Source organism: Bombus fervidus, chromosome 14 (assembly GCF_041682495.2).
Source record: "Bombus fervidus isolate BK054 chromosome 14, iyBomFerv1, whole genome shotgun sequence".
In the NCBI taxonomy this organism is placed as follows: Eukaryota; Metazoa; Arthropoda; class Insecta; order Hymenoptera; family Apidae; genus Bombus; species Bombus fervidus.
The window spans coordinates 570,783-590,084 of NC_091530.1; the positions used below are offsets into that span (position 1 = coordinate 570,783).

General features: G+C 40.2%; 1 protein-coding gene and 1 long non-coding RNA gene across 9 annotated transcripts in view; one reads left to right on the forward strand and one right to left on the reverse strand.

Moving 5' to 3' along the window:
* Window positions 1-19,302, reverse strand: part of LOC139994522 (uncharacterized) — a 342,661-nt gene that overhangs the window by 288,685 nt on the left and 34,674 nt on the right. The gene's annotated exons all lie outside the window — the stretch shown is intronic.
* LOC139994516 (zwei Ig domain protein zig-8) overlaps window positions 1-19,302 on the forward strand; it is a 235,678-nt gene that overhangs the window by 193,402 nt on the left and 22,974 nt on the right. For all 8 annotated transcript variants that reach the window (XM_072017255.1, XM_072017260.1, XM_072017261.1 and 5 more), the window contains one exon: window positions 16,600-16,841. In XM_072017255.1, the coding sequence (XP_071873356.1) occupies window positions 16,600-16,841 (242 nt within the window). The remainder of the gene's footprint in view (window positions 1-16,599; window positions 16,842-19,302) is intronic.

Consider the following 19,302-nt stretch of genomic DNA (forward strand, 5'->3'; position numbering starts at 1 on the left):
ACCGAAGAGCGAACACACTCGCGTTCTCTCATTAATCAGAATCGTACGACACGAACGATCCATAGAGCATCGTATCGAGAATATCGAGTCGGTCGAACAATCGCGACAGGGGCTGTTCAAGAGCCCAGAACCTGCGATACGCTAGAATCACCTATAATCGCGTCATCCGTGCGCTGGATTTCGACGAGCCACGTCGATCTATCACCGGATTTATTAATTTTCCATCTATCACACTCCTATGATTATGGCATATTCTTGACATAAAACAGATACGGTAAGATCAAGGTAACAAGATACACCGCTATGGAGAACAGCCTGTACAAGCCAAGAACCTGCTAAGAATTTCATTTTATGGAAACTTGATACTCGAGTAAATAATCCAACATTTTTATTTCATTGTAGCATATACAAAATGATATATAAAAGAACGGACACTGCGATTCGTAGATCTCGTTCTCCGTTGCTGCCAAATTACTTACGAAAGTACGCAGCTCTACCTAGAGCTGCTAGATCTATACTTGTCGCTATAAATTCAAACAGTTGTCCACACTCGGGAAACAAAGAACTAAAAAAAAAAAAAAAAAAAATGCAGCATTTTCACGCCCTGATTTCCACTTTAACTAGACGTCGAGTCGCTGTCCACCTTGTCACGCAGAAAACAAGCGCGTTTACAAGAATAGTACGCGAACTAAATCGACGGTGGCCAACTGGTTGCGTCGCGTTGAATCACGCTTTTGATTAACTAATGAATCGCGTGAGAATGACACAGGACAATGGCGCGTGCGTAAAACGAACGAGATCGAGACGGATAGAATCAACGCGGCGATCTATGCCACGCGAGGGAAGACTCCATTAAACGAGCCGCGGAATTAGTTTCCATGAAATTCAGATTGCGCACGGTTATAAATCCTAAATGTCGCGACTATGTAAATTCATCGTCGTCTTCGTCTTCGTCTTCGTCTTCGTCTTCGTCTTCGTCTTCGGCAGGGTAATTGCGACCGTTTTCCTTCTTATTACCAGCGTAATTACGATGCGAGCAGCCGTGACGTCCTTCCGCGCCACAAATTGATTTGCACTCGGTAATCTAAAATTTAACATACCTACCTTCCGGCGCAACGCGGCGTACCCTACGATTCAACCACCACGGAGACAGAGATAGTTTTAATGTTTGATCGGGAAACCGTTCTTCACTCGTTTCGCAAATACGCCAGGGTTCGTCTAACACGACTCGAATTACCTTTAATTGCTTTCGAATTTATCTTCTCTTTGATTAGATGTCGCGTACAGGAATGTTTACACAAGAGCTACAGGCTGTGTAAGTTGAAGAAACTCCTTTTTGCTCGTTTTTTGGGCAGGTAGGATATTTGAGATCGAATACCGAGTAACGTACGTTACGCGCTGTTGAATAACGAAAACAGAGCAGCAAATTACGGTGGACATAAGACACGCGCGAACTTTTCTTGTCAGCTACGTTAATTCGAAATTTGTGTTTCGAATTAAACTAGTTGGAAAACATGCGCGAATAGCATATCAAATTACACATTTTGCTTAGAAATACAGGCAAATAGCTTGTTATATTTTGGTAGAGCAAACTATGAAACCAACCATCGGTTCATCTCCGCATTAAGTTCAGTCCGATTTTTGACAGAACGAAACTTATTGGAAATATTTATTACATAAAATCGAGTCAGAGTAGACACACGATAGACAGTCTGAAAGATATTGAAATTCCTGGGTTACCCCGATCAAATTTATGTTTCTCAGGTTAACCGAACCGAACTGTGTTTGTAATTCGTTCCGTTGAGGATAGGCTCCAAAAATTATCGAATAACTTCATTAATAATTCTAGATAACTAGTAATAACTAGTGATTTGGAAACGATAAGTCTAACGATCTTCTACGTATATTCAGAAATATTCATAATGTGATGATATTCATAATGTACAGTAAAATTCTAAACTTTCCGTAATTAAAGCTGAAAACTGTTTGTAATTGAACCTCATAACGTCAAGGACCGGTAGATACGGCTACCTATCCACCTATGTACACGCGCAATAATATTCGCAACCAAAGTGCCTGCGTGATGCGGTTTATTCGAGTAATTAATTTCAATCACCTAACAACGTGTTACCGCTAAGCAACTAGAGAATTTCCACTTGTAGATTAGGTGGCCACCGTAAATCATCTCGCTGGATCCATCCATCATCGGCCGCGTCTTCTTCGTACACGTGTCTATCTATCCTATTTCTCGCTTTTTTCATTTTTCATTTCTCATTTCGATAATAAGAAATTTTTCATTTTATGCGCGTACCACGCGTTCGTATTCCTTGAAATTTGCATTTAATTGGAACGACAGATGCGTTTTCATAAACTTCCTCTCGCCGAAACTCGTGTCTTAAAGAAAATAATGATAAGATAAAACGACGGAGAGAAGAAACAGTTCCGTGAATTCTCTAATTCTAAAGAAGACACGCAGCTATTCCACGAATAATGAAAACTTACGTGGATCATTGTATCGCGCCGTCGTATAGCCAGAAAGCGGCAAATCCATCTGTCCAAGCTGTCCATCGGCATGCAGCGCCACGAATTTCTGCTTGCGAGATTCTTTTTTTGCTCACTTTTTTCGTTTTCTACGAGTTCTACGCCGTAAAACTTTTTCAACTCGTTTTTTTATCTTTCTCCTTTTCGTTCGCTCCATCGTTTCCGTACACCGAAGCCAGCCAAATTTAAATTGCGTTATAATATAACTATAACGCGTTATCGTACCATCGCTTGCAATTTCATCTAACGTTCGTCGTACGTTACAAACTGCGAATTCTCCTTTTTAATTAGAAACATCGTTTTTATTTTAGATACAAAAAGATTAAACGATTTTCAGAAAATTTGCCAAGCGAGTGGCAGTGGTCATCGAGTTATCTGTGTGGTTATAGTTCACGGTCTATGGATTATCGTCGCTCGTAATACGAAAGTACGTTAACTAGCTCTCGTTTCTGCTTTCACGTACCCGAATACGATACCACTGGTATTCGCCGACAGACATTAAAGGATTTCACGATAATCTTCCCTGATGTGGGTCTTTAAAACGTCATCGAACCGTGTCATTATTACCGGCGACGTAATTGCTTTTGCAACGTAATAACGTGCATGTATCTTTGAGGCATCGTTTCAACGAATCGACAGCAAACGAGCTTGCGCGATGTTCCGCTGGCAACTTGTTTATTCGTTACATCGAATCGTCGCATTCTTTTTCGAAATTCTTCGATAGTAACTTTGATAGCTTGTTTTAAGGTTGCATCGATGATTTATCAACCTTCCTACAAACCTATATGTTTCCATTTCGATTCGTTTCTCGAAACTAGGCAACGTGAAAAGTTAAACAAGTAAAACGAATCTCTATCCGATCCCACTGCGACCCGTGAAATTTTAGATTTTAACGTTTCTTTCGTTTTAGTAAAATTGAAACTAAAATTCATAAATACCAGTAGCAATTTTTTCATATTAATTTTTCATAATTTAGGATTATACGTTCCGTTTCTTTAATCGCGTTCGTCGAAATATAAACTTGCAGGAAAAGTTTGTCCGTCGGACGAAAAAAATATAGAAACGTGGCGTAGGAAAGGCAAGACAGGCGAAACCACGTTCGTGAAGAAAGCACGTGGATCCCGACGTGGCGAGAAGGTCACGTTTCTTTCTCCAAAAGCTAAGCTTATTTCCTCCAGCCGATTTCACGTCGTCAAATCGGAAACGCAGTCGAATTCCGAATTCGCAGTCGAAAGTGGATGTTGCTCTCTCTCTCTCTCTCTCTCTCTCTCTCGCTCCTAACCCATTCTTCGAAAAAACGTTCACGAAGCGGACAAAAGAGAAGAGAGATTACACGTGTCTCCTTCCCGTCGTATTCGCGTTTCGCGGAAAAGATTCTAACGCGTTTTGACGGTCACGTTTCCAACTCTGTTAAGGCTGACAAGCATCTGCCCGTATACCTGACTTTCTTCCAAGACGGAAACGCGGTTTGAATTCGACGACTGCGGAAAACCTATCCATTCCGTTTGCCGCAGCGAAGATGATTCGAGCTATGTATCGCGGTCCGTTTGGCTCTGCGACTTAGACCGCGAGAAATCGATGACCACTGCAAATCTAAAAATGAATTTTGTTACTCGATCGTTTAATCGTCATAAGTATGCGACTCTATCTTTTTATATATACGAAAGAGGCAAAGAAGGGGAATAAAAAGACGGCTTATGGAGCTAAAATTGGAACGATGGGTGCGGTATGTTACACAGTGCTAGTACTGTTTCAAAGATATTACTAGAAAATTACTCAGACATGTACGTGCAAACGAGACTTGAACAAATAGACCATTATACCGGATCGCAGTCGAAAGATTTCATCGATAGTTACATAGTTACGTACATACATCTTTTGTATATTCAAAATGTGAGAAAATTACGCGAAACCTGAAAAATCCAAGTGACCATTTCAAGGTTGATTAAAGAATGTCAGCGAAATCATTCGTGGGAAAGTCTGTATGCCATTTTGTTTCGTGAACGCGATTCAAATTTATTTAGGGGCGAAACGGTGATGAAGGGCGGTTGCCTCGAATCTCGTCGATTCTCGCAACGTTCACCGCGCAAATCTTTGTTTCTGTGGAAGAAGAACGACAACATGAGATTACAGGTGAAAGGATAATGGGAGTCGCGTCGATAAGTCCTGATCAAAGCTAAGCTGCGTTAAATTACAACGTTAATGTTAACGAATGTCCACGGCGATCGAGCGTAAAGACGTCGATAAAAGTATCGTTATCGATATTTTGTAAGCTCGCTATAAAAGCGGGAGATAATAGCTAAATGAACTTAGACCAAATATTATGTAATCAAAAGTTCGATTTGATCTTTTTTCGTTTCGTTAATTTGATAAATTACAGCGAACAAATATTTCAAGAGTTTAATTGGGAAATGTACATTTTCGATATCTCGTAGTCGCTGGCACTTTATTCCTTTGACGCGATCCAAAAAGAGATCCAACGATAAATATTTCACATGCTTAAAACGAGGACTTTCAGCCAGCATCCGCAATGCGGTCATACAAGCGGCATCGAGGAGCCGCGTGTTTTAACTTGCACGCTGCGCGACGAAATAAAATTTCAAAAATCCGAAGCTTTTTCCTAAGCGAACGATGAATAACTTCGAACTCGGTGATTCTTCGTAAATTTGGAGAACGTCGAATTTCGTGGCGCACAGACTACACGACTCTATTCGAAGCATTTGAAGTGTCATTAAAGAGAAAATTTCCTTCGAAAGAGCCAATTTTCACACTTCCCTGCGCGACAATATCCAATCCATTTAAAGCGTTTAAATGGAAATAAAGTGGCTGTTTTTTCCTCTAATGTCTATCAAGTGAGACCAATTTCAAATATACGATAACTGGAAAATGTTCTGTTATTTTCTAAAAATTCTTGATGATATTACGAACAGTTAATTCACGTTCTTCTTGTCTCTTAAATTTTAAATTAATTATCGAAGAATTCGTTTCATAAGCGTGAAAGGAAGTGCTCGTACTCATAGTTCGTTTAATCTGAAATTTCAGTTCTTTTCTTTTCTCTTTCTTCTCGTTACTCGCATATATACCTGAACTCGCGGAGGAAAAAATGTAATGCCCGAGGAAATTCGCAAATGAAAAATTATTACCTGCGAGCTACAAGTTAGCGACAAGCTACGAGTTGGCGAAAGAACGCGTAAAGTTTAATATATATGAACCGTAAAAATGACTACGTGAAATTCGTTTCGCATTTCGACGAGAGTACGTGATTTTTTATTTACACGCAGCGCGGCGAAGAAAATCTTATTAAGTATCGATGGAAGTCTTAGAAAAATTAATCTTGGAAGGTTTTCGTTCGCCTGAAAATTCGAATTTTTTTAAAGGTAGAGTCTACCTTTGGAATTGAGTTCGTCGGCGTTTTAGAAGAAACAAACGCGTGTTTTCGAGTTATACGACCACTTTCCAGAGATTCGGTTCGTTCTAAGGTGGGTGGTAATATTGTACGAGACCTTTGGATACGAGACTAGCCAACTTGAATTTCTGAAACTAAATATACACAGCATGGAGCGAGTAATTTCAAATATACAGACGACAAGTTGGACACGAGAAGTGGTGGCGAATTTGAACTCGTAAGACTAGACGCAGGTGACACTGAACCTGTGTGAGACTCGATTCGAGAAGAGAATCGTGAATTCTTGGCATGAAACGGCGTACGAATAGCTTCAAACTCGTAGAACATAATACAAACATTCCCAAGTCCATAGAAGCGAATACAAAACATTTTAGATCGCGCGAAGTTAAACAGAAGCAACTTCGCGTTCCTACTATGAAATAAGATTATCTGCAGACACGTGGCATTTGCCATCGGAAACACCGATTTTGTGGCAGTTGCGATTATGGATTTCGATGCAATTATCATAAACTTGCTGCAACTCGATAACTACGCTGGATGTATCGAAATTGATAGGAATCCTTCCAGAAGGAAATGCACGTATGAAATTCGCGACTTTGTGGGACAAAGTGTAAGCATGTGCCAATTCGTGGAACAACGTGTATACGTAAAAGATGAATCGTAAATACACGTTCGTTCGAACACGGGTTCTACGTACCTTAGTTTTCGAGTTACAGATGATCAAACGAATCTTACAAGTGGTCATCTTCGTGCCTCGGCACACGCTACCGCGCGCCTGAACACCGAGTTCCGTACTCGCTCGAAAATACCAGGTGTTCTTCCAACGATCTCACATCCATTTTCTATCTTTTCTCGCAGGTCGTACATTCTTCTCGTGCATTCTCCGGTCGAATGCGCGATAGATCTTTTTTGTTCCAAAAAGACGAAAATCTAATGAATTTTAGGAAAGTACTGTCAAGGAGGAACGTTCTTGATGTAAAAAGAAAACGAAACGAGAACTGTGAACATTTTCTTCGATCGCCTATAATTCGAAGACCAACGTACGTAACGTAACGGACAAGAGATACATGTAAGATCGACTCACAGATTTCGAGGACTCTAGAGACTACGAAGACCACGGAAGCTTCGGAAACCCTTTGGCTCTGGAGACCTTGGAAACCCCTAACACCTTGGAGATCCTACAATTCTCCAAGACCACCAAGAACTTAGAGACCCTCCTAGGGACCCTAGAGACTCTGAAGACCTCGTGGATCTTGGAACCAGCGATACACCTATAAGCTCTCTGGAGAGTGCAGGATTCGTTCCTGCGTGTCCCTGCATCGTTCTACGCGTTGTACCATCGAAGGTTCGAATCATCGAAATCCCCCGACGCACGGAACTCTGCTGCTTTCACATTTCCATAAACATAAAGAAGTCCGGCAAGTATCGATATCCTTGGAATCTTCGGAAAAGTATGAAACGACTTCCGAAAGTTTTAAAAGCACGTATATTCGCCTGTTGACTCGTCCATATCCCTAGAACTCTCTAAAAACCCTGGTATCTGCGGGATCGATCTCTATAACGTTTTAGTATCCCCGTGTCTTTAGCAACTCGTGATCCCGCGGTACCTTGCGGAAATCCTACGCTCATTATAATTTCAAGAAGCTTCGAAGTCGCGAAATTTAAGAATAAAACGAATATAGTAAATCCTTGCTCTTGCACACTTGGATCGATATTGTTAGCGAAGTTTTACCCGTCACATGTTTCAAGCTAGCGGGGCTAATGAATTCTCTCGCGTAACACGAACGAGATAAGTAATAAAACAAGTAAAATTTTACGATTTTCTTATTCGACGTGGAATTATGAAATTGTAAAACGACGATACGGTAAATGAAGAAACGATGACACGCTCCCTTTCGTAAGTATTAGGACACTTTTGGGAATTTAAGTAAACCTAGAAAATCATTGTAACGTTAATTAAACGTTTAATAATCATGATTTTGAAACGTTATCCTATAAAGAATTTATATTCAACACGTCGATGCATCTGTGATAACAGAATCACACATAGTTTTGGAATTGGGTTTGATCGGAGTAGCTTCGATAATTATCGGTAGAAAATTATCGGGAAAAGTTGCTCGTCTACCGAACGAGACACGCGTGGCGGAAAATAGTAAAATTAACAGAAACGCGTTTCTCGTTTGCTGGAAGGTGCTGGAAATATTCATTGCCGTTCGTATCGTTTACCATTCCGACTCTTCGGTTATGACAGACAGAATCGATACTTGCAGAGTATAGCAGAATAGTTGTCGGATTTGAAGGGAGCTCGCGTGCAACAAACGTAGGCGTGAAATGCCTAATTCGAAACACGATGACTTGACAGATAATTCGACGATGGAATTACTTCAACTTGCCGTGATTAGCGCTAACGATCGCCAAATGGATTACTCCGATAAGGATAACTACGACGAGGCATATTTCTGTCCGAGATTTAATATAGCGTGACGTTCGATTAAATCCGGTGTACTTAAAAACTAACGAACAGAATGTATTTCGAGCGGTAAAACCGTTCCAACCAAATATACCGTTTCGTATCCGATACGGAATTCTATTGCTAATACTTTTTCGATGGATGAACGACAAGTAGGAATAAGAAGCATCGAAAGAAAAAGACAGTTTTATTGCTTACCGGCTGTAGCGTTTTTCATCTACGTACATACATTCCTGACTGTTATTTCACAGCCTGACAGTACGAGTTGAGAAAGCAGAATAAACCTGACAAGGAAAGAACGCACGTCCATTGTAAAAAAAGCGGGTATTAGTTTGCAAGCTACTACTGTAGCGTATTATTTTCATCGCGAAGAATTTTAGGCACGGAGAGCGGAGTGGTTAAGAAAACGAGGATTGGTATTATCGCTAGACTGCGAATTTTTATGCATTTTTATATTTTCGCCAACATGACTAAAGATAAACATCTACTAAATATTCCACTTTCGATATTTTATATTATATATTTTTGTATATTGTATGCATTGTGCGCATTTCTGCAGTTTGAAGTTTCTCATAAATGCATCGAGATGCATAGTCTACTCATCAGAGTCGTCAAGAATATAACGCGATATGTTCGTTTAATAATTTTGATATCGAGCATGAAAGAAACTAATAATATTTATGGCCGCTGATATTCTAAAATTTCCACTCAAAAATAATCTTTCGAGAACGATCCAAACATTCTCGTAAAGCGGATACGTGTATCCTGCTTTAGAATACGTGGATAGAATACGTTGACGTACGCGCGACGAAAAAACTCGCGTTGTATACCGCGCGAAACGTCGTGATGCCTACGCGATCGTTGTCGAACAACGTTCGACCCCGCTGAGCTTCTGACCGCGCGTATATCGGCAGAGAAAACCCGTCGGGAAAGACCGACAACGGTCGATCATCGTCCGATAGCGGAGAACACGCTGCCTCGTAATGATAAATCAGTCGCTCGATAACACGACGCTGATAACGTGTACGCGTTTTATGCAGCGCAGCACGATCGATCGCCACGGTGCGTAATGAAACGCGCGCGCATTATCGTGCCGGACGAGCACCACGCCGCTGTTACGCTGTTACGCTGTTACGCTGTTACGCTGTTACGCTGTTACGCTGTTGCGCTGTTATCTGTCGCGGCGCGTTGCTCCTTTTGTTGGCGCATCAGCCACACAATTTATGACAGCCGGCTTTCCCTCTTTCTACATTCGTCTTGATGCCGATCGAATCACGCATTTGGCATCGATCGAGTTTCAACTTTGAGCAGCAACACGTTAATCTGTACCTTTAGATTCAAATTTCATCCGTACTGTTCTCTTTAGTTTTTTAAAACTTTCAGGAATAATCTTAGACCAACAAAAATTTATATGTTCGACGTTACGATAAACTTGTAACACGTGTGTAATTAAATTAAATGTCTTGTTTATATAAATTTAGTTAAATCAGGTTAAACCTTGATAATCATTAGCAAACGAGATACAATTATCGCGACCATATGTATCGATAAAGTTTCAAACCAATTCGAAAATGTGTATAGATTGTCCTTATATATTTATTATACACATGGACAAATCTACATTTGCGGTAGCAATATTTTCACTGTGATTCAACTTTGTAAAACAATGTAAAGTGACGCGAAATGCGCGACGTTTGCTAGATTGATCTCGGCGAATTCGTGCGTTCTATTTAAGTTTCACGGGTTCGTTGTACATCGTCGTTTACGAATTCGTTTTCGACGATTCTGATCGTCTCTTGAGCGCGTATCGTACCGTGAATATCATGGGATTCAAAGTTTCCGCGAGAAGAGGACTTTTGGCAGCTTTCCGCTGCGTCGCGCTGGTGTAAACTCTGGTTATCGTCGGGAAAATCATCGGGAAAATCGTCGGGAAGATCGTCGGGAAAATCGTCGAAAGTTGAAAAATGGAAAATCGCTCGAGATACAGCTGGTGACGTTGAAAGTGAGAATTGGCGTTTAGACTGGAAATCGTGGCCGCAATTTTATTTTACGTTTAACGTAATGCTTTACGCCTGATGAAAGCTGTCGTTGAAATCGTTTGGGAAAAAAAAGAAAATTTCAAAGATGCGTTTCGATAATATAGAAAATAGGTAATTATAAATTTTTGCGAGAACCAAGCATTTGCGATCGTATAAGAGATTCGCGCAATTGTGTTTGTATCGTATTTTATTATATTTTGTCAATAAGTAAAGTACGATGAATTCAGCGAAATTCGATGAAATTAAACCTCATCGCGCTATGTTTATACTACTGCGTAGTCTCGGTTTAGGTATTCGATAGTTCTAGCTTTAAGTCGCGCAACTGGGAGCAAGTACAACTGAAACTCGCGAAACTCTTCGACATATTAGGAATTCAAGGAGTCGCGACTAGTCGAGACAATTCGGCGAAACTAAGTCTGGTTTCGGGACGCGGTATCGCGGCTTGACATCCAATAACGTTCCAACACCGGTTCGTAACAGGAGATTGTTCCATCCTGTATGGTATACACCGATAGAGGCAGCGCGTGAACGCATATCGAGGGGAGAGAACAGCGTGGAATCAGTGGGTAGAGCCGATACGCGTTTAAGTGGTGGCGCGATTCGTGATTCCAGCGGAAGCTACAACCACGTGTAACGCGTGGCGGACCGCGGGTCTGGCCTATGCATAAAACATGAGCGTGCCACTGTCCTGTGTCTCGAATCGGAATTATTTAGCCCGGTTAGCCGGACTCGCTGGAATTACGGCGTAGCCGTGTTCCACCGTCGAATCGAGGAAACGTGCGCTCTCTCTACGAAGACGAGCTCGCGTTCGCGTTCGCGTTTCCGTTTCCGCCACGCAAGTTCCTCGATTCGTCGAGATCTGGCCAAGTATTTATTCGTGTTTCTATGGCAACGCAAACGATAGCGTTGGTTGTGAAATTTTCGATTTCGGAAAAAGGAAGAATTTTTCACTGGCGTGCAAAATTAAAGGAACGCTCGATTTTCGCCGGAAGGTTGCTGGTATTCGAAATGTTTTACATTAAAGATCGTTGTACGTTTCTTTGTTCCCAAGTTATAACGGTTTAAGCCTTGACAATTTTTTCGGCAAAAGTTGAGCGGTCCTTTGCTTTTGTATGCTAGTTGTATTGCAATAATAACCTAAAGTACTAGATAAATGTTTGCTTTTTTTGTACAATTATGCATGTTACAGCGCATTCTAAGTAACCACGAAACATTAGAAACAGAGATAGTAGGAAAGTTTAGATTTCCGAGTGAAACGAGTCGGTGTTGGTCGGACAGCGCCTCGCTGCTAAGTAATACAAGCGCATAACTTGCGAAACTGTCTGTTGTACTTGCGTAAAACCCTCAAGTATTTTATTCAAATATATTCTAATTATTCTTAACCGCATCCGTGAACACGTAGAAGCTAAGCACACTGTCTAACTCGAATACTTTGTTAACAAAAAGAGAACTCGTACGTCGAGCACGAAGGAATTCAATTTTCTCTGGAAATATCCTCGTTCGGAAATTTTAATCGATTTTTCCAAATCGTATCGCGTGTATCTACTCGGTAAATATCCGACCTAAGTTTCCAACAGAGCGATTCTTGAGGTCGTTTTACCTAAAAAAGGCGAATGTCTCGATCGGTCTTTAGACCTGCGATTGTTCATCTCGTACCGCGCATCTCTTTCTTTCGCTTGCTTTTCTCAAACTTCGTTTTTACGGCGGCGATACGGAATAATGCACGCGATGCAATGCCGAGGAAAAGCGCCAAGTCAGAATTCTCGAGTGTTTGCAAGTCGCGAAAAAATGGGTCGATTGATACTCGCGAGATCTCGCGCCCAACGAGGATATCTGCGTCGATCGTGCCTCCGCTTTCCGTCGAATGGAGAGAAGAAAGATATCCGCGAAATATATCTCCGAGTGATTACTCGATAAATCCCAGTGATTCGATCGGAAAACCGCAGAGAGGAACCACTATCTTAATTAGTCCAAGCACAGTCATCGATGAAATTGACGAGTTAATGCGTTCGTTTACCGCTTCGTTGCCTAGCTTTTAAATAAATTTCATGTCTATAAATACGTTGTGATATTGTTTTCGGGTCGACATTGATATCTATGCGGTGAGAATAATTTTGTATCCTCGCGGTATAGAGAATTCCTCGTCCACCAAGCGACATCGAAATTATAAAATTAACGATAATGGACTTGTCTTGTTCTTCTCTTGGGCTCTTCGTACGTTAGAATTTAAATTTGGATCGTTTCGATTCTAAAGATTTTCAATTTCCAACCGCTTTCTGCTACACGTACTGTTGAAATACGAATGTTTCGATATCTATGGAAAACATTTTAATATAAACGTGGTTAAATGAAATTTGTAATTTAAACGAACGAGAGAAACATGAAAAAATGATTAGAACGACATCGACGAGAAAGTATCTTCTATAAAATTCATTCCGAATTAAAAGGACGAAATCTTTATGCTCGTAAAACGCACGTATATCGTTCTTCTCTTATTTCAAGGCAAAAAATATTAAAAAAGTTATTTTTGCACTCTCGCCATCGAATTCACCGAGGTAATTCTACTCGACCAACCAAACCGACGATCCTTGCGCACTAAACTTCTCCATATTCAGTAGCCTCTCTCCAACATCGATCTATCGGTTCGCATAACCCAACGAAAAATAGTCCTTACGCGAAGGAAAAACGTCCTGTCGAGCCATCATCCCGCAGGGGTAACAATCACACCGTGTTTGAACAAAGGATTTAAAGAAGAACTCTCGACGTGAACGCTCGGCGAACTTTTTCGGGGATCGAAATCCGACCGTCCGTTTAAATATTCGCGTGATTCGATCGCGTACACGGGGATCTTCCGTGAGTTAAAAAATGAGATCCCGTAGCCGGGTCCACGGTCGAGAGACAATGTCAATACGACGTATAACGATTTTCATATTCGCCGAGGCAAGAAGTCGCTGCTGATTCCTCGTCGGTATCCAGGACACGCTCTCCGCGGTTCCATCGGAATTCCCGATCAGTTTTCCTTCTCCCTGGACAGCGGCAAAATTTCCACCGCGGAGGTAAAGAGAAAAGATCGAATGAACAGATGAACGTTTCCAGAAGGGGCGAGGCGAAGAGAAAAGCTGATGCGCGCTAGTCGACTCGACCATTGCTGGGTTCTCCTATCGGGAGGCTTGTGGGAGCTGCTCGTACAGCTATAACAAGGTAGATTCTGAGTGACATAATTAGGTGATTAATACTCGGCTAGAATCGTATGCGTTGCTTCGTTTCTGACAGATCTTAATGCATGTGGATGCTGTGCATTGTCCTTGCGTCAATGCAGCGATAACGTATTGAATTTATTTGGTAGAATAGGGTAGACTACATCGAAGACGGATGGAAGCTAAATTAAAGTAGCATTAGTAATTAAGGAATAAGGAAAAATAAGGAATATCCGTGTTTAATGATTTTGCGGTATATAGTGAACTGGCCGAAGAAGAAAGTTATAAAATGTTTAGAAATTTGTAAAAGGATAACGAGAAGGATCGAAAGACGCGTTGCTGCTTGTAGAAAATCATGGTCGTGTCGGTGTCTCGTATTTTTGGTGAACGTTCGAAAGATCAAACGACGATAAGTAGAACTGCAGAAGTACAGAGTCACGAAAGAATGGCAAGAAGAAAAATGATCGAAAACAGGCAATGTACGTTTTGTACTAAAAGGAAAACGACGAATGTTGCGAAAGTCAAACTCGTGATGAAAGGAGTAGAGAACGTAGGAGTATCGCGTTAAAAATTTTAAAAGCAAAGTCGGTTTAACGATAACAAAAGGAAGCGAGTAGTAGTCGTGGATTTTCATAGCTATCCGGTACGTATAAGTTTATATTTAAGTGACGCGTCGCGCGAGTCCTTCCGTCGATACCAAACGAGTATCTAAGCGATGTACGTACTTATCGTTTTCCGATGCGACGCACGCGATCGTTAGAAAAAATACCTCGTCCTTTGTACACTCGTACGTCAAATTGCTTACCTGTTTCGGGTTCTTCTCTCGGTGGACACCGTTAAATTGAAAAACATACGATGGGAACCTCGTGAAACTGCTTCTACTCGGCTAATGCTAACGTATGGATTCGCCGTAAGGGTGGACAAGTCATGTATAAGAAATGAACGAGTCCTAAAATGTGGATGGCGACAGCTCTAGATCGATAACCTTCGTTAATATTATATGGCGGAATCGAACGGTTGAAAAATTGAATTTACTGGCTTCAGAGAAGTAGCGACGCTTTTTCCTAACAATCGATATCGGAGAACTTAACGGAGGCGTGGCTTAGATCTCAGCCCTGCAGTAGTGATAAGTAGCAAACTACCGAAAGTAAATCCTTCGATCTTTTCGTTCGTTTATTCGAATTAGCTAATTAATTTACATTCCAAATACTCGATATCGTTTAACAATATTAAGATCCTTTTTAATTGAAAAAATGTTCTTCGTGAGCTGTTCTATTCGATAGTCTTTTTGTCTCGTTCAGAAGTTTCAACGGCTGTGGATATACTTACTACATGGGAATCGCAAAGTAAACAACGAACATTGCTTTTTACAACTTTTTTATTCGAAACTATAATGGAAATTTAAACCATACGTTTGTACGTATATATATTCTGAAAATTTTAGCGAGATCGGTTAACGTCGCTATGGGCTAGTAACTGTTAAAAATAGTGAAAACCGCAGTTTTTCACGATATTCGTCCCGATAACTGTAATAAAATAGTCTACCTATATCTTTCGATGTTCGTTTTACATCAATCGACTTCGATAAAATTTCCAGTATCCTATAAATCTTTAAAACGTGTTGTTTAAATTTTCGATGCAGATAGGAAGAGCGGAGGGAGATGATAAAGTTTAAAAAATGACCTTTTCTTTTTTTCCTCGCGATTCCGATTAATTGCTATTTTTTCAAAAAATTGTTACACGTCATCCAGCGAACTAATTCCTCTATCTTCTCGAAAAACGTTGACGACGTTTGGCCCAATTTTTAAAAAGTCATTCTATTTTAAAGAGTGTTCGAATATATATGTTGCTCGTATTTTGTCTAGGACAGACAAGTCCATTGCGTAAATTTCGATAACTGCTTAAATGATTATATGACTCTTATAATGTCGATAGATTTAAAGGAACTAGAACAAATTTAAAAACACTCGTTTCTCACAACGCGTCCATTTAAACTTTGATGATCACACGGATGCTCGACCTACTCTCAGGAGCTTAATTTTCTGCCACTAATTGGCCTATCGAAATTCTCGGTTTCCCAATACAAAATGTACAGTATAACCCAATATAGTACTCGATGTACAGTGGCTCGTGAAAGCATTTGAAAGCTTTTACGTCCATGTTATATGTTTCGTATATAAAACGTTTTAAAACTTCATTAACGCTGGACGAGACGCGATTGTCATAATTGTATCGGTGAAATTTGAAACCAACGTCGTATGTATATGATACACTGCTTCGTAAGCTGTTCCGTTGCTTTTCCCTTCTTCGGCATTGTTACGCTAATTAACTCAAGCTCCTATCGTATCTATTATTTGGATATATATTTCGGATTTTGGAAAAATGTTTCTTCTAAATTTCAAAATCGTGCCTTGTCGTCCAGACTACTTGCAAATATTTCGACTCTCTTAGCATCGAATATCGCTTACAAATACGAGAATTTTACATCGTTATTCAAAATTCTTTTACCGCTTGAAGCATATCAGCGAGTAATTACTCTCGCGCAATATCGTGTGTACCTATTCATTCAACGGTTACAAACGTGAATAGACGGATGTTGCGAACGAACAGAAACGCCAATATGTACTGCCAGTTGTCAATTGTCTGTCCAATACTTGTAAACAGCGGGAAACGCGAATCTCCAGGGACTGGGTGATATCGCGACAAGGTATCAGGTGTGCGCGATCAACGGTATAGATGTACGGATTAACGAATAGCGCAAAATTTTCGAATAAACAATATCGAAAAGTTAAACGTTTCGTATTGCAACGAAGCTTGAGTTTACAAGGTTGAAAAATCTCTGTTGTCCAGAGATACAAATGCTTTCATCGTGTTTGTAAAAATATCAATTTTTGCCAAACGCGATTAATCGTAATTAACCATGTGAAAAATCGTCGTTGGTTCCAGATTTGCCACTGATAACGGATTCGGTATCGACGAAATCGACGACGGCGGCAAAGCGATCGGTACCGACGGACGCGCCGATGTTGAACTACATTTTCGATGCGCACAGCACGCTAAACAAGCATCAACATCATCACGATCATCGGTGGGGTCCTCATTTCGAAGGGGAGAGCAAGAACATGACTGTGCAAGCTGGTGGAAGTGCCATCCTCGACTGCAGGATATCCTTGCTACAGGATAAAACCGTGAGTTTCCTCCTTTTTCGTCTGTATCCATATACGTATGTATATCGTCGCTATTCGTATAAGTAGCAGGACACTTAGAGAAAGTAAAGTTGTTAAATCATGATCGATTAATCGTTTCCTTGACAATCTAAACCGATTATCACGTTTTACACGAAACCAGGAGATTGCTATTTAGTTGATCTTAGTACTTACGAGCGAGAGATGTACTTGAGAGCGTACGTACAGCTGAATTAATCAGCAATTACGTCCATACCGACTTTTATCGAATTTACTTTTTTTAAATTAAACGATTAGTTTGGTTCGATTCGGTTTGTATGTCAACTATGAAATAGAATGACTACCGCGATATGCGAATTATAGATGAAAATACATAGCGTGTATAGAGAGTATCCGATACAAAAATATGTAAAATATGTACAAACAGCTGGGAACGTATGGAAATGTATGCAAAGATATGAAAAACATTTTATAATATGCGAAAGTAGGCAAAAGGTCTTGTATATTTCTACTTATACGAATGTTTCTGGACATTTTCACATAGCCTTCGCATATTTCTCCATAAGTTTTCCATAGCTTTGCATCTTTTCTGCATATCTTAGCAGTTTAATAGTCGAGGTCTCACATTTTGCCGGCTTACCGTTCGCGGAAAATTAGAAAGACGATAACTCGCGATCAATCTTGTAAACCGTAGTAAAGTTCGTTTTGCAGGAAGATAGGCGAGCACGATTTATTCTAATTAATTTCTTTGCGTTCTCCGGATCTTATATCTCGGCAGCGGCGGGACTTGCGGGAAGCTAGACGCATCTAACGCATTTGGAGCAATCGCGCCGTTCGAATTAATTTAATATCCGGCCTTATTATACGTGTCCCGGTGAGGTTGAATAGAAATCATCCGCTGCCGGCGAGCTTTCACGCGAATTTCCCTCGTAATCGTTCGCGTCTATACTCTCTGAAATCTGATCGTTTTCTCTTCCCAATATTTTCATAAATTCTACGCTACATACATCATTAGATACTTTCTTATACACTTTTCTGTTTCTATAACGTCGAATTGAAATACGAGAGTGACAAGCAATAAGAATATCATTTGTGCGGATAATATTATCGCGATTTTTTCTCAATTACGATCTTACAAACATGTAATATTTACTGAAATAAACTCTGAACTATTTAAATCTATATAATTCTTTTCTTTTTTTTTTTTCTAATACTTTACATAATTTTTTGTACATCTGTATACGTATACCTGCTCGATATGTCGCGCAGCTTACATTCGCGCCAAGTATTGGACTGCTGCATAATGTTTGAAAAAATAAATGAATACTCGTAGATAAAATAACGAAGAAATCAATTTTTAGAACGAGTTTGCGCCTATAATAGAAAAAACAACACGATACGTTTCTCAGAGAAACGCCTGAAACTGAGCATCGCGTCCAAACTTCTAGTACGCGTAATTTTCGATCATTGTCTACTTCGATAAAAAGAAGAGTGCTCCTCTCGGATCATGGTCTCGAGAGAGTATCTAGCCCGTCATTAGCTTCCTTTGTTAAGGTCAGCTGAAAACGTTGTAACATAATACTTAGGCGGAGAGAGGGTATGTGACGAGCAAAAAACACAAGATGGTAAAAAGTAATGCGCTGCTGAAAATGGGAACATAACGCGCACAACAAGCGTAATCGTAAGCATGTCGAAACATGTGCTCGCATAATGCCAGTATTTTCCTTGGAATTAAGTAACAGCGACGATTTAATTAAAAAAAAAAACCTTGAAATTTATGTCTAATTAATAACACGATTCAAATACTTTTATGAACAATTTTAAAAATTAGATCGGTCGATTATAGCCCCGTTGTTTTTATTTTACGTTTAAATTAATTAATAACGTATAATTCGGAACTTTTTCCAGGTCGTGTGGTTCTTACAAGATACAGATAAATCTTTATTACCCAATTTTTAAGACAAGATCAAATTTATTTAAAATATAGTAGAAATCTCGATGCGTTGTATACAACCTTTTCTAAAGTATAGTTTGTAAATCAAAAATCATGCAACGATGCTATTATCTAAAATTAAATTAATTAGGATTATAAGGGTAACGCATGCAGTTATTACATCCTAATTAGAATGTTAAGCGTATCATTATAACGTAAGTAGTTTCCTAGTACGCGATCTATATAAAAATGTAGAGTACGAGTTAAATACAAACGTATAAATATTCGTAGACACTAATGACGACACAACGACACGACACAGGGTCGCGGTTTGCAAAGGGACAACTTCGATAAATTGTAACTCGGCATGTAAGCCGGATGACACGCGACGGAGAATATCTTTTCGAACGAATTTACCGATGCTGACTTGAAACAAGGGAACGACGACGACGACGACGACGACGACTAACTCCGTGGAAACTCGTCCAGTAGTTATATCCTAAAAGCATCGCACTTGGCTGAACCACGGTC